This window comes from Rattus norvegicus, chromosome 13, assembly GCF_021556685.1.
Source record: "Rattus norvegicus strain SHRSP/BbbUtx chromosome 13, alternate assembly SHRSP_T2T, whole genome shotgun sequence".
NCBI lineage: Eukaryota > Metazoa > Chordata > Mammalia > Rodentia > Muridae > Rattus > Rattus norvegicus.
This window is the reverse complement of record NC_141546.1, coordinates 54,082,173-54,096,952: the sequence shown is the minus strand read 5'-3', so window position 1 is coordinate 54,096,952 and position 14,780 is coordinate 54,082,173. Positions and strand designations below refer to the sequence as shown.

At 38.3% G+C, this 14,780-nt stretch overlaps 1 protein-coding gene across 2 annotated transcripts in view; it reads left to right on the top strand.

Annotated features, from left to right (window-relative positions):
• Window positions 1–14,780, top strand: part of Cfh (complement factor H) — a 95,095-nt gene that overhangs the window by 67,441 nt on the left and 12,874 nt on the right. Inside the window, 5 exon segments of one of the 2 annotated variants that reach the window (NM_130409.2) lie at window positions 556–732; window positions 3,266–3,448; window positions 3,619–3,825; window positions 4,390–4,563; window positions 13,686–13,862. In NM_130409.2, the coding sequence (NP_569093.2) occupies window positions 556–732; window positions 3,266–3,448; window positions 3,619–3,825; window positions 4,390–4,563; window positions 13,686–13,862 (918 nt within the window). 2 annotated transcript variants of the gene reach the window in all.

Below are 14,780 nucleotides of genomic sequence, written 5' to 3'. Positions count from 1 at the left end.
GGAGATAGATGTTGACTACAAGCCCCTAATATCCTATACCAATTCTCTCTCATAAAATAGTTTGAAATATTTGTATTCTATACAATATAAATTAAATGTTATTTTCTTGTATCACATCTATTAAAAAAGATGTCCCGATATCTTATCAACACATTTTTTATTTTAAAATTTTTAACATTTTAACATTATGAAAAAATCTGAGAGTAATGAATTTGCATATTTTTATAGGTTTTAAGTCTATGACCAAAGCTGGTCATATCATAATCATTTCTTATGTAGAGCATCTGAGAAAGTGTTTTTTTAATGCTTTTGTAATTGTCTAGTACCCAAGTTCCTTCATGACACAAAATGTCTCTGAGACATAAATGAGTGGGCATGATATCTAGTTCTTATACTATAGGCCACTTTCGCATGGTGAGTCTCAACATTTTAGTTGGCAGAATTTATAGTACTAAGTTGTGTTTCATTGTACATTTACTGCATGCACATTTTAATGTAGTAGCTCACTCACTTCTTATAAGTGTTTTTATTTTTCATGAAAATATTTTCATACAGCAACAGATCAACTGGAGAAGTGTAAAGCCCCGAAGTCAACTGGCATAGATGCAATTCATCCAAATAAGAATGAATTTAATCATAACTTTAGTGTGAGTTACAGATGTAGACAAAAGCAGGAGTATGAACATTCAATCTGCATCAATGGAAGATGGGATCCTGAACCAAACTGTACAAGTAAGTTCTTCTTGGCATTGTGTTCTCATGAGTGTTCTAGCCTTTTCTCAACTAGAGCAGTTGTGTCTTTATTTACTTAAAAAATTTTTCCTCAAATTTTATGGGTAAAACCTGTATTTATATTATTTTTACCTCTCCCTCTTCCCACTCCAACTCAACTCCTTTTGTGTCCCTCCAATTTTATATCCAATTTATGTCCTCTTCTTGAAGTATATGTGTAAGCATACATAATATATGCATAATATATACAAATGAAACTTGTATATATAAATTCAACCTGATTAGTCCATTCAGTGTTTCTCCTATGTGTATGTGCTAAGACTAAGTGCATGGGTTTCAATAACCTATTTGTTTGCTCCAGAGAGAAGGCTGATTATTCCACTCTAGACAGCCATTAATCACCTGTAGGGGAAGGGTCATGTAGCATTTTCCCTATCCATACTAATTTGTCAGTTGGTAATGTCATCATGGATATCTTGTTGGGTGACCACACTTTTGAGATTTCATGAGTTCATCTACTCTGCCATATATGAAGATATTATCTTCTAACACATTTTCTGGAAAAATATTTTTTAATCTAGAGGTTGATTTAGAAATTACAATATCATGCTTGTTAGTGACCTATAGTGTAAAACACAGAAACAAACTTGCTCAACATGGCTTTTCCTATGTGTCATAATGGATTCTTACCGTTCCACTACATGTGATTAATTTATCACAACAAATGTGTTATGCCTCTCCTATGCTTCATCATCATGTCTTTCGGTATGATTGTGTGTTCTGTCAGACCAACCATTTATTTAACTCTCCTAACAATCAGCTTACCTGGAAAACCTCGATTTATTTGACACCTTCTATTCTATGTTACTGGGCAACAGGGCCATTCTACTACTATTTCTGCTTCCCTATTTGTCTTTATCACCGTTGTTGTGGAGGCCCTGTCTCATTTGATATTTTAAATATTTCTTAAAGACGAAAGTTCACAGAAAGTATTTCCATGCCATTCTAAAATTAAACCTACTACAGGCATGTTAATGCAGTGCATGTGTTGTTTTGAAATTGTCTATGTTAGGATATCATTTCTGGTGTCATTTTGATTATAGTATTAAGATAGTAATTGCTTTTCTCTTATGTATGGCTAGCTAGTTGTTCAAAGAATGTATTTACTACGTAGTGCTGATTTCTATTTATTCCACTCTACTTAAGCAAAAATATAAAAAGAATGAAATTATTAGTAACCACTAAGAAAGTACCCTTTCATATTATGAATCTGAGAGGAGAGTCTGAGTGATGAATGTGAGGTGTCTTGATTTTGTAGCTACGTAGTGAAAAACTTGTCAGAAGCACTACATTATCCTGGCTGCGAACCATCCGTTTTCACATGTGTAACTAGTTCAGGTTAAATGGAATGTCCAGCATAATTGAAATTTTGTACAACATAGTATAAACCACTTTGGGTCACACTCCATATTCTTGTTGACCAAGAACCAAGGTTAAGTTAACTATCAATTGTGATAACTAATTCTTATTTGCTATCTGACAGAGTCCACAATTTCCTAAGAAAAACGTATCTGAGCATGTTTGTAGGGGCGTTTCTAGTTTAGGTTAACTGAGGAGGAACAATACACTGTATGTGTAGATGGCACCATTTTATGGGCAGGGTTCCTAGCATAAATAAAAAGAGAAAGGTGACTGTGAATCCTGAGTATAGATACAGTATGAGCAACAGCCTCACATGTCTACTGCCATTGCTTTCCTGCGCGATGAGCTAACTTAAACTATTCCTTCTTCTTTTCTACCCTCCTTCCTATCTTCCTTCCTACCTTCCTTCCTTTCTTAGCTTCTTTTGTCAAGTGCTTCATCACAGAAATGAGAAAAGTCACTAGTATATCAAGTAAATGAAAGTACCACTTTTCCTAATCAACTTTCATTTATAAAATAGTCCCTGAGGATTTTTAATGTAAGTCAACATATTAGATTATAAATAGTCATAGACAGCTCTAGAAAAATATTCATGTAAGCTTAATCTTAACATAATATATTTTTTATGACTCACTTAAAATATTTTAAAATCTAGAAATGATTGAAGTATGTTTTATAAAAATATATAAAACTGTATTAAAATGAATGAGAAAAAATTTGGAGTACAAGAATTGCTATATTAAATTGCTATACAATTGAAATATGCAAAATATAGACAATTTTTTTGCAACTCAACAATCAGATTTATATGCTAAATTCTCAATCCACAATAGATTCACACAGTAAACTTACAAGCAATCGATAAGGATATAAACTGCCAACCTAGATGAGATAAATTTGCCTACAGAAATCCATGCCAACAACCTTGGCAATACTATATATATATATGTATACATATATATGTATATATGTGTGTATATATATGTATATATGCATATATAGAGAGAGACAGTTATTAAATTTCATTACTAACTTACTTTTTAATGAAAATTATCACTTCAATAATTTAAGATATTCTCTTTAGTAAAGAACTCTGATTATTTTTTTCTAGGAAATGAGAAAAGATTCTGCCCTCCTCCCCCACAGATTCCAAATGCCCAAGTGATTGAAACCACAGTGAAATACTTGGATGGAGAGAAAGTATCTGTTCTTTGCCAAGATGGTTACCTAACTCAGGGCCCAGAAGAAATGGTGTGTAAACATGGAAGGTGGCAGTCGTTACCACGCTGCACGGGTCAGTAGATAGGATTTACTTTGCACCATTAGAACGTAGGTGAGGGGTGGGTATTGAAAAAAAAAGGGCATACTATAAATGTTCTGGACACATTATTCAAATTGTGTATATTTATTTCTAATGTAAGTTTTTATTTCGGCTTGACTATTTCATTTCTGTTCTCTATGTAGAAAAAATTCCATGTTCCCAGCCCCCTAAAATTGAACATGGATCTATTAAGTCGCCCAGGTCCTCAGAAGAGAGAGATTTAATTGAGTCCAGCAGTTATGAACACGGAACTACATTCAGCTATGTCTGTGATGATGGATTCAGGATATCTGAAGAAAATAGGGTAACCTGCAACATGGGAAAATGGAGCTCTCTGCCTCGTTGTGTTGGTGAGACTGACATGAAAATTCAATTTTCATTTTCAATATGTCATTACCAATATTCTACTCTTATCCAAGCCAGAGAGAAAGAATAATTTAGGATAGCACATATATACATTTATATATTTTACTATACATTTATACTTGCACACTATAATCTATGCTGTTTTAGTTCATTGTGCCATTTCTGTAGACATATACTTTCACTCTTGCATTACCGTTTTTAAATATGATGTATTACAGACTCCATGTGCTCATGTGAATTCTACTGTTTGATTTGCCACCAAGTATTAAAGTCCAAAGTATCTTTTGCCTAAAATGTCCTCCCCACTCCCATCCCACAATACATGGTATTTTCTGATATTTGTAATACTTTCAAGTTGTTTAACAGATGCAAGACAACAGAATGTGCTATTAGGAAGCACTGCCCACCTTCCTTATGATGATGCATCTTTCATATTAACACTTCCTTCTTGTACCCCTACACACAGAACTGATACATACAAGCAAATTTCTGTATTAGTGCAATGTGGAATTGTTTAATTATGTAACTCTCATTTGTGTCTTTTTCAGGAATACCTTGTGGACCCCCACCTTCAATTCCTCTTGGTATTGTTTCTCATGAACTAGAAAGTTACCAATATGGAGAGGAGGTTACATACAATTGTTCTGAAGGCTTTGGAATTGATGGACCAGCATTTATTAAATGTGTAGGAGGACAGTGGTCTGAACCTCCCAAATGCATAAGTACATTTTAATTTTCATTCTTTTGTCTAGTATATAATACAATTCAATCTATATGTGGTACAATTAAGAAGCTAAGTCATACTTTGATTCCATATCTCCTCCTATGAATATGTTTGTTTCCCCTCTAAGAAAAACTGAAGCATCCTCACTTTGGTTGTCCTTCTTGAGCTTCATGTGGTCTGTTGATTGTATCTTTGGGTAAACTAAGGTTTTGGACTAATACCCACTTATCAGTGAATACATAGTATGTGTGTTTTTTTGTGATTGGGTTGCCTCACTAAGGATGATACTTCCTTTTTTTATTTTTATTATTTTTATCTTTGTTAACTTGAGTATTTCTTATTTACATTTCTATTGTTATTCCCCTTCTCGGTTTCCGGGCCAACATCCCCCTAACTCCTCCCCTTCCCCTTTCATATAGGCTTCCCCTCCCCATCCTCCCTCTATTACCACCCTCCCCCCCCAAAATTACGTTCACTAGGTGTTCAGTCTTGGCAGGACCAAGGGCTTTCCCTTCCACTGGTGCACTTACTAGGCTATTCATTGTTACCTATGAGGTTGGAGCCCAGGATCAGACCATGTGTAGTCTTTGGGTAGTGGCTTAGTCCCTAGAAGCTCTGGTTGGTTGGCATTGTTGTTCATATGGGGTCACGAGCCCCTTCAAGTTCTTCCAGTCCTTTCTCTGATTCCTTCAAAAGAGGTCCCGTTCTTAGTTCAGTGGTTTGCTGCTGGCATTTGTCTCTGTATTTGTTGTATTCTAGGTATGTCTCTCAGGAGAGATATATATCAGGTTCCTGTTGGACTGCACCTTTTGCTTCATCCGTCATATCTAGTTTGATGGCTGTATATGTATGGGCCACATGTAGGGCAGGCTCTGAATGGGTGTTCCTTCTGCCTCTGTTCTAAACTTTGCCTCCCTATTCCCTGCCAAGGGTATTCTTGTTCCCATTTAAAGAAGGAGTGAAGCATTCACATTTTGGTCATCCTTCTTGAGTTTCATGTGTTCTGTGAATCTAGAGCAATTCAGGCATTTGGGCTAATAGCCACTTATCAATGAGTGCATACCATGTGTGTTTTTCTGTGATTGGGTTAGCTCACTCAGGATGATATTTTCCAGTTCCATCCATTTGCCTATGAATTTCATAAAGTCATTGTTTTTGATAGCTGAGTAATATTCCAATGTGTAGATGTACCACATTTTCTGTATCCATTCCTCTGTTGAAGGGCATCTGGGTTCTTTCCAGCTTCTGGCTATTATAAATAAGGCTGCTGTGAACATAGGGGAACACGTGTCTTTTTTATATGTTGGGGCATCTTTTGGATATATGCCCAAGAGACGTATAGCTGGGTCCTCAGGTAGTTCAATGTCCAATTTTCTGAGGAAACCCCAGACTGATTTCCAGAATGGTTTTACCAGTTTGTAATCCCAACAACAAGGGAGGGGTGTTCCTCCTTCTCCACATCCTGGCCAGCATTTGCTGACACCTCAGTTTTTGATCTTAGCCATTCTCACTGGTGTGAGGTGAAATCTCAGGGTTGTTTTGATTTGCATTTCCCTTATGACTAAAGATGTTGAACATTTCTTTAGGTGTTTCTCAGCCATTCGGCATTCCTCAGCAGTGAATAATTTGTTTAGCTCTGAACCCCATTTTTTTAGTAGGGTTATTTGTCTCCCTGCGGTCTAATTTCTTGAATTCTTTGAATATTTTGGATATAAGCCCTCTATCTGTTGTAGGATTGGTAAAGATCTTTTCCCAATCTGTTGGTTGTCGTTTTGTCCTAACAACAATGTCCTTTGCCTTACAGAAGTTTTGCAGCTTTAAGAGATCCCATTTGTCGATTCTTGATCTTAGAGCATAAGCCATTGGTGTTTTGTTCAGGAAATTTTTCCCAGTGACCATGTGTTCGAGATGCTTCCCTAATTTTTCATCTATTAGTTTGAGTGTATCTGGTTTGATGTGGAGGTCCTTGATCCACTTAGACTTAAGCCCTGTACAGGGTGATAAGCATGCATCGATATGCATTCTTCTACATACTGACCTCCAGTTGAACCAGCACCATTTGCTGAAAATGCTATCTTTTTTCCATTGGATGGTTTTAGCTCCTTTGTCAAAAATCAAGTGCCCATATGTGTGTGGGCTCATCTCAGGGTCTTCAATTCCATTTCATTGGTCTATCTTTCTGTCTCTGTACCAATACCATGCAGTTTTTATCACTATTGCTCTGTAATACTGCTTGAGTTCAGGGATAGTGATTCCCCCAGAAGTCCTTTCATTGTTGAGGATAGTTCTAGCTATCCTGGGTTTTTTGTTATTCCAGATGAAATTGCAAATTGTTCTGTCTAACTCTCTGAAGAATTGGATTGGTAGTTTGATGGGGATTGCATTGAATCTGTAGATTTCTTTTGGCAAAATGGCCATTTTTACTATTTTAATCCTGTCAATCCATGAGCATGGGATTCTTTCCGTCTTCTGAGGTCTTCTTCAATTTCTTTCTTCAGAGGCTTGAAGTTCTCATCATACAGATCATTTATTCGCTTGATTAAAGTGACACCGAGGGATTTTATATAGTTTGGGACTATTATGAAGGGTGACGTTTCCTTAATTTCCTTCTCAGCTTCTTTCTCTTTCATGTAGGGGAAAGCTACTGATTTATTTGAATTAATTTTAACCCAGCCACATTGCTGAAAGTGTTTAACAGGTTTAGTAGTTCCCTTGGGATCACTTAAATATACTATCATATCATCAGCATATAGTGTTATTTTGAATTCTTCTTTTCCAATCTGTATCCTCTTGATCTCCTTTTGTTGTCTGATTGCTCTGGCTAGAACTTCAAGAACAATATTGAATAAGTAAGGAGAGAGTGGGCAAACTTGTTTAGTCCCTGATTTTAGTGGGATTGCTTCACGTTTCTCTCCATTTAGTTTAATGTTAGCTACTGGTTTGCTGTATATGGCTTTTACTATGTTTAGGTATGGACCTTGAATTCCTATTCTTTCCAGGACTTTTATCATGAAGGGGTGTTGAATTTTGTGAAATGCTTTCTCAGCATCTAATGAAATGATCATGTGGTTTTGTTCTTTCACTTTGTTTATATAATGGATTATGTTGATAATTTTCTGTATATTAAACCATCCCTACATGCCTGCGATGAAGCCTACTTGATCATGGTGGATGAATGTTCGGATGTGCTCTTGGATTCGGTTTGCCAGAATTTTTTGAGTATTTTTGCGTTGATATTTATAAGGGAAATTGGTCTGAAGTTCTCTTTCTTTGTTGGGTCTTTGTGTGGTTTAGGTATAAGAATAATTGTGGCTTCATAGAACGAATTCGGTAGCACTCCATTTGTTTCAATTTTGTGGAACAATTTGGATAGCATATGAGGTCTTCTATGAAGGTCTGATAGAACTCAGCACTGAATCCATCTTGACCTGGGCTCTTTTTGGTTGGGAGACCTTTAATGACTGCTTCTATTTCGTTCAGAGTTATGGGGTTGTTTAAATGGTTTATCTGTTCCTGATTTAACTTTGGTACCTGGTATCTGTCTAGGAAATTGTCCATTTCCTGCAGATTTTCAAGTTTTGTTGAATATAGGCTTCTGTAGTAGGATCTTATGATTTTTTGAATTTCTTCTGATTCTGTAGTTATGTCTCCCTTTTCATTTCTGATTTTGTTAATTTGGACACACTCTCTGTGTTCTCTCATTAGTCTGACTAAGGGTTAATCTATCTTGTTGATTTTCTCAAAGAACCAGCTTTTGGTTCTGTTGATTCTTTGTATAGTCCTTTTTGTTTCTTCTTGGTTGATTTCAGCTCTGAGTTTGATTATTTTCTGCCTTCTACACCTCCTGGGTGTATTTGCTTCTTTTTGTTCTAGAGCTTTTAGGTGTGCTGTCAAGCTACTGATATATGTTCTCTCCTGTTTCTTTCTGTAGGCACTTAGAGCTATAAGTTTTCCTCTTAGCACCGCTTCCATTGTGTCCCATAATTTTGGGTATGCTATACTTTCATTTTCATTAAATTCTAAGAAGTCTTTAATTTCTTTATTTCTTCCTTGACCATGTTATCATTGAGTACAGCATTGTTCAACTTCCATGTATATGTGGACATTCTTCCCCTATTGTTATTGAAGACCAGCTTTAGCCTGTGATGGTCTGATAGGACAAATGGGATTATTTCTATCTTTCTGTATCTTTTGAGGCCTGTTTTATGACTTACTACATGGTCAATTTTGGAGAAAGTACCATGAGGTGGTGAGAAGAAGTTATATCCTTTTGTTTTAGGATAGAATGTTCTATAAATATCTGTTAAGTCCATTTGGTTCATGACTTCTCTTAGTCTGTCTATGTCTCTGTTTAATTTGTTTCCATGACCTGTCCATTGATGAGAGTGTGTGTGTGTGTATGTGTGTGTGTGTGTGTGTGTGTGTGTGTGTGTGTGTGTGTAATCTACTATTATTGTGTGAGGTGCAATGTGTGTTTTGAGCTTTAGTAAGGTTTCTTTTATGTATGTAGATGCCTTGTATTTAGAGCATAGATACTTAGGATTGAGAGTTCATCTTGGTGGATTTTTCCTTTGATGAATAGAAAGTGTCCTTCCTTACCTTTTTTGATGACTTTTAGTTGAAAATCAATTTTATTTGATATTAGAATAGCTACTCCAGCTTCCTTCTTCAGACCCCTTGCCTGGAAAGTTGTTTTTCAGCCTTTCACACTGAGGTAGTTTCTTTCTTTGTCTCTGAGGTATGTTTCCTGTAGACAGCAGAATGCCAGGTCCTCATTGCATATCAGGTTCATTAATCTATGTCTTTTTATTGGGGCATTGAGACGTTTGATATTGAGAGATATTAAGGAATACTGATTATTGCTTCCTGTTATATTCATATTTGGATGTGAGGTTATGTTTGTGTGCTTTTCTTCTCTTTGTTTTGTTGCCAAGACGATTAGTTTCTTGCTTTTTCTAGGGTGTAGCTTGCCTCCTTTTGTTGGGCTTTACCATTTATCCTTTGGAGTGCTGAGTTTGTAGAAAGATATTGTGTAAATTTGGTTTTGTCATGGAATATCTTGGTTTCTCCATCAATGTTAATTGAGAATTTTGCAGGATACAGTAACCTGGGCTGGCACTTGTGTTCTCTTAGGGTCTGTATGACATCTGTCCGGGATCTTCTGGCTTTCATAGTGTCTGGTGAGAAGTCTGGTGTGATTTTGATAAGTCTGCCTTTATATGTTACTTGACTTTTTTCCTTACTGCTTTTAATATTCTTTCTTTATTTTGTGCATTTGGTATTTTGACTGTTATGTGATGGCAGGAGTTTCTTTTCTGATCCAATATATTTGGAGTTCTGTAGGATTCTTGCTTGTTTATGGGCATCTCTTTCTTTAGGTTAGGGAAGTTTTCTTCTATGATTTTGTTGAAGATATTTACTGGTCCTTTGAGCTGGGAAGTCTTCACTCTTTTCTATACCTATTTATCTTCTCATTAAGTCCTGGATTTCCTGTATGTTTTGGACCAGTAGCTTTTTCCATTTTACACTATCTTTACCCTTGTGTCAATGATTTCTATGGAATCTTCTGCTCCTGAGATTCTTTCTTCTGTCTCTTGTATTCTGTTGGTGATGCTTGTATCTATGGCTCCTTGTCTCTTCCTTTGGTTTTCTATATCCAGGGTTGTTTCCATTTCAGCTTTCTTTATTGCTTCTATTTCCCTTTTTAATTCCTTCACCTCTTTGATTTTGTTTTCCTGGAATTCTTTCTGGGATTTTTGTGATTCCTCTCTATAGGGTTCTATTTGTTTATTTATGTTTTACTGCATTTCTTTAAGGGAGTTCTTCATGTCTTTCTTGAAGTCCTCCAGCATCATTATCAAATGTGATTTTAAATCTAGATCTTGCTTTTCTGGTGTGTTTGGATATTCAGTGTTTGCTTTGGTGGGAGAATTGGGCTCTGATGATACCGTATAGTCTTGGTTTCTGTTGCCTGGGTTCCTGCACTTGCCTCTTGCCATCCAGTTGTCTCTGGTTTTATCTTCTTCTGCTATTTCTAACAGTGGCTAGACCTTCCTATAGGCCTATGTGTCAGGAGTGCTGTAGACCTGTTTCCCTTTTTTCGTTCAGCTAGTTGTGGGAACAGAGTGTTCTTTAGGGTGTGTAGTCTTTCCTGCCTAGTGGTCTTCGCTGTTCCTGTGGGACTGTCCTGAGTCCACCAGGCAGGTCACTTGGATCAGAAAAGTTGGTCTTACCTGTGGTCCTGTGTCTCAAGTTGCTCGTGGGGGGCTGCTTTTGAGCTCTCTGTGAGGGTGGCAACCAGGAGGGTCTGTGCAGCCTTTTCCATGAGCCCCTGAGTACTGGGGTCCCAGACGGCATTAGGTGTTTTCCTCTGGAGTCTGAAATGTGGGCAGAGTGTAGTCTCTTCTGGCCTCCCAGGCGTGTCTGCCCCTCTGAAAGTTTAGCTCTCTCTCCCATGGGATTTGGCTGCAGAGAGCTGTTGATTGGTCCCTTCAGGTGAGGTGGGTATCTGGATCCCAGGGGACCTGCTGCTCCAGTGCCCCTGTCTTCCATTTCCCAGAGACTGTATACAGTTTCCTCTTGGGCCAGGGATGTGGGCAGGGGTGGGCAGTATTGGTGGTCTCTTCTGCTCTGCAGTCTCAGGAGTGCCCACCTGTCCAGATGGTGAGCTCTCCCTCCCACAGGATTTGGGTGCAGAGAGCTGTTGATCCGGTCCTTTCAGGTCCAGGCGATGTCTGGAGCACAGGGGACCTGCAGCTCCAGTGCCCCTATCTTCCGGTTCCCAGAGGCCGTATACAGTTTCCTCTTGGGCCGCGGATGTGGGCCGGGGTGGGCAGTATTGGTGGTCTCTCCCTCTCTGCATTCTCAGGAGTGCCCACCTGTCTGGGCGGCGAGCTCTTTCTCCCAGGGGTTTGGGAGCAGTGAAGTGTGGCCGGGATCAGCGAGATTCGGGCTCCAGCTAAAAACCAGAAGTGTCCTGTTCCAGAGGAATTTTGCCTCAGTGTGTCATGAGTCCACCAGGCAGGTCGCTTGGAGCATAAAAGTTGGTCTTACCTGTGGTCTTGAAGCTCAAGTTGCTTGTGAGGGGGCTGCTTTTGAGCTCTCTGTGAGGGCGGCAACCAGGAGGGCCTGCACCGCCTTTTCCTGGAGCCCCTGTGCACCGGGATCCCAGATGGCATTAGGTGTTTTCCTCTGGAGTCAGAAATGTGGGCAGAGTGTAGTCTCTTTTTGCTTCCCAGGAGTGTCTGCCCCTCTGAAGGTTTAGCTCTCCCTCCCATGGGATTTGGGTGCAGAGAACTGTTGAGCAGTCCCTTCAGGTCCGGGCAACATCTGGAACGAGGGGGACCTGCTGCTCCAGTGCCCCTGTCTTCCAGTTCCAGGAGGCCCTATACAGTTTCCTCTTGGGCCACGGATGTGGGCAGGGGTGGGCAGTGTTGGTAGTCTCTCCCACTCTGCAGTCTCAGGAGTGCCCACCTGTCTGGGTGGTGAGCTCTCTGTCCCACAGGGTTTGGGAGTTGGGAGCTGTGGGCCGGGATCAGTGAGGTTAGGAGGATGATACTTTCTAGTTCCATCCATTTGCCTATGAATGTCATGAATCATTGTTTTTAGTTGCTGAGTAATACTCCATTGTGTAGATGTACCACATTTTCTTTATTTATTCCACTGTTGAGGAACATCTGGGTTCTTTCCAGCTTCTGGTTATTATAAATAAGGTTGCTATGAATATAGGAGAGTATGTGTCCTGGTTATATGTTGGAACATCTTTTGGGTATATGCCCAAGAGAGGTATAGCTGGGTACTCAGGTAGGTCAATTTCCAATTTTCTGAGGAACCTCCAGACTGATTTCCAGAATGGTTGTAACAGCTTGCAATCCCAACAACAATGGAAGAGTGCTCCTCTTTCTCCACATCCTTGCCAGCATCTGTTGTCACCTGAGTTTTTTATCTTAAGAATGTCCATTCAGATACTGCCCCACCTGGGGATCCAGCCAATATATATACAGCCACCAAACCCAGTCACTATATGCCAAGAGCTGCATGCTGACAGGAACCTGGTATGGAAGTCTCCTGAGAGGCTCTGCCAAAGCATAACAAATACAGAGATGGACTGAGAACTGGGTGCATATTGGAGGAGTTAGAGAAAGGATTGAAGGAGCTGAAGGTGTTTGCAACCCCCTAAGAACAACGATACCCACCAACCAGAGCTTTCAGGAACTAAATCACTGTTCAAAGAGTACACATGGACAGACCCGTGGCTCCAGTTGCATATGTAGCAGAGGATGGCCTTGTTGGCCACCAATGGGAGGAGAAACCCTTGGTCCTGTCAAGGCTCATCCTCCAACCCTTTCCTATCTGACATTCCCACCCCCCCCCCCCCCAGTTTAGGCGACTGTAAGATAGGAAAGGGTTGGAGGATGGGCAGGGGAACACCCTCATAGAAGAAAGTGGAGAGGGAATGGGACAGGGGGTTTGTGGGCAGGAAACTGGAAAGTGGGATGGCATTTGAAATGTAAAAATAAAAATATCCAATAAAAAAACTAATGAAGGAGAATCGGGTATAGTTAAAAAAAAAAGAAACGAAGCCATAATTCTAGCATATAAAAAGTTTTTGCTGCATAATTTGAATGCTGGAAGACAAATACGATATGAGTCAAAACAAAATTTTTCCTTTCCAGCCCACCTAAGTTGTTTTTGTTCCATGTAGTCTGAGATATCTGAATTATCAGAATTCTCAGAATCCAGGAACACACAGGCTCCTCTAAACAGTCTCATCACTACAATGACAGTTTTAGAGCAATGCCACTACAATTACATATGCTCTAAATTTTTCAAATAATTATGAGTAAGTTACATTTTATAAAGTCAAACATAAATACTCTAATTTTGGAAAGTACAAGAAAAATTGAATGCAAAATTTAAAATTTCAAAAATTATAACCATCAGGATTCTGTGTCTATCTTATTTATTTTCATAAATATAAAAGAACGTCAGTGTAACTAAGTAAAAAATGGAAAACCTACTGTATGTATTGTTTTCTATGAAGTTAACTATTGTTTCATATATCGTATGTTCTACAACTTCCTGAAAACAAACACCCACATACTCTTTTATTTTTTTAAGAAACTGATTGTGACAACTTGCCCACATTTGAAATTGCCAAACCGACAGAAAAGAAAAAAAAATCATACAGGTCAGGAGAACAAGTGACATTCAGATGTCCACCTCCGTATCGAATGGATGGCTCTGACATTGTCACATGTGTTAATACGAAGTGGATTGGACAGCCGGTATGCAAAGGTATTTGAATGGGTTTTTAACATGCATTTATTCTAGTGTCAAAGAATGACATAACTGAAAATGGTGCAGAGATTACTTTTAAAGTAAGATCAAGTTTGTTTGTATCAAATAATAAAAGCATTGAATTAAAAAAACTGATGGCTAAGCTGATAGCATGATGGTGTTCAGAGTTTGATTTCATGGTCAGCATCATCAGTATCATTAGAATACAAACATTTTGAAAATGTAAATTAACAGCTAGGAGTACATGCTAGATATCCTAAATAGGACGACATCTAAAGATGAGACCTTCAATCTCCTTTTAGGGATCTGTGTATGACTAAGTTTGGAATGTGCTGTAGGCTGTCAATATTTGTTAATATGTTGTTAAATAATTAGCCTTCAATTGAAATCTTGCTTATATCTCATTTTATCAAATTCATTGGAATATTAGGATATTTTATTTGATTATCACTTTCTTATGACTATATTATTCTTAAAACAATGTTCTTTTTCCTCTAACATTGCAAATAGATTTTTTCTCACATAATACATATCCTGATTGTTTTCTCTTCCCTCCACTCATTTCAGCTCCTTCCTACCCCTTTTTTCATCTAATTTTTCCCCTTTCTGTATTTCAGGAGAAAGGAAAGTCTTCTAAGGAGTAATACTAATAAAACAAAAATGAAACAAATACAGTAGGAGGTAACAAACAAATAATTTTAGGGAAAACAGCATAAGAAAATAGATAAGAAACAAAATAGACAAAATGTCCCACTTTATACACCTAGGAATCCCTTAAGAATACTCACCTGAAAACCATAATATATATTGAACAGCATGCAAAGTACCTTCCTGTACCAAAGATGCTTCCCTTAGGGGTGAAGGCTCTATGTAGGCATCAGTGACACTTTGCTATGATCAGTGAGTTGCATATTT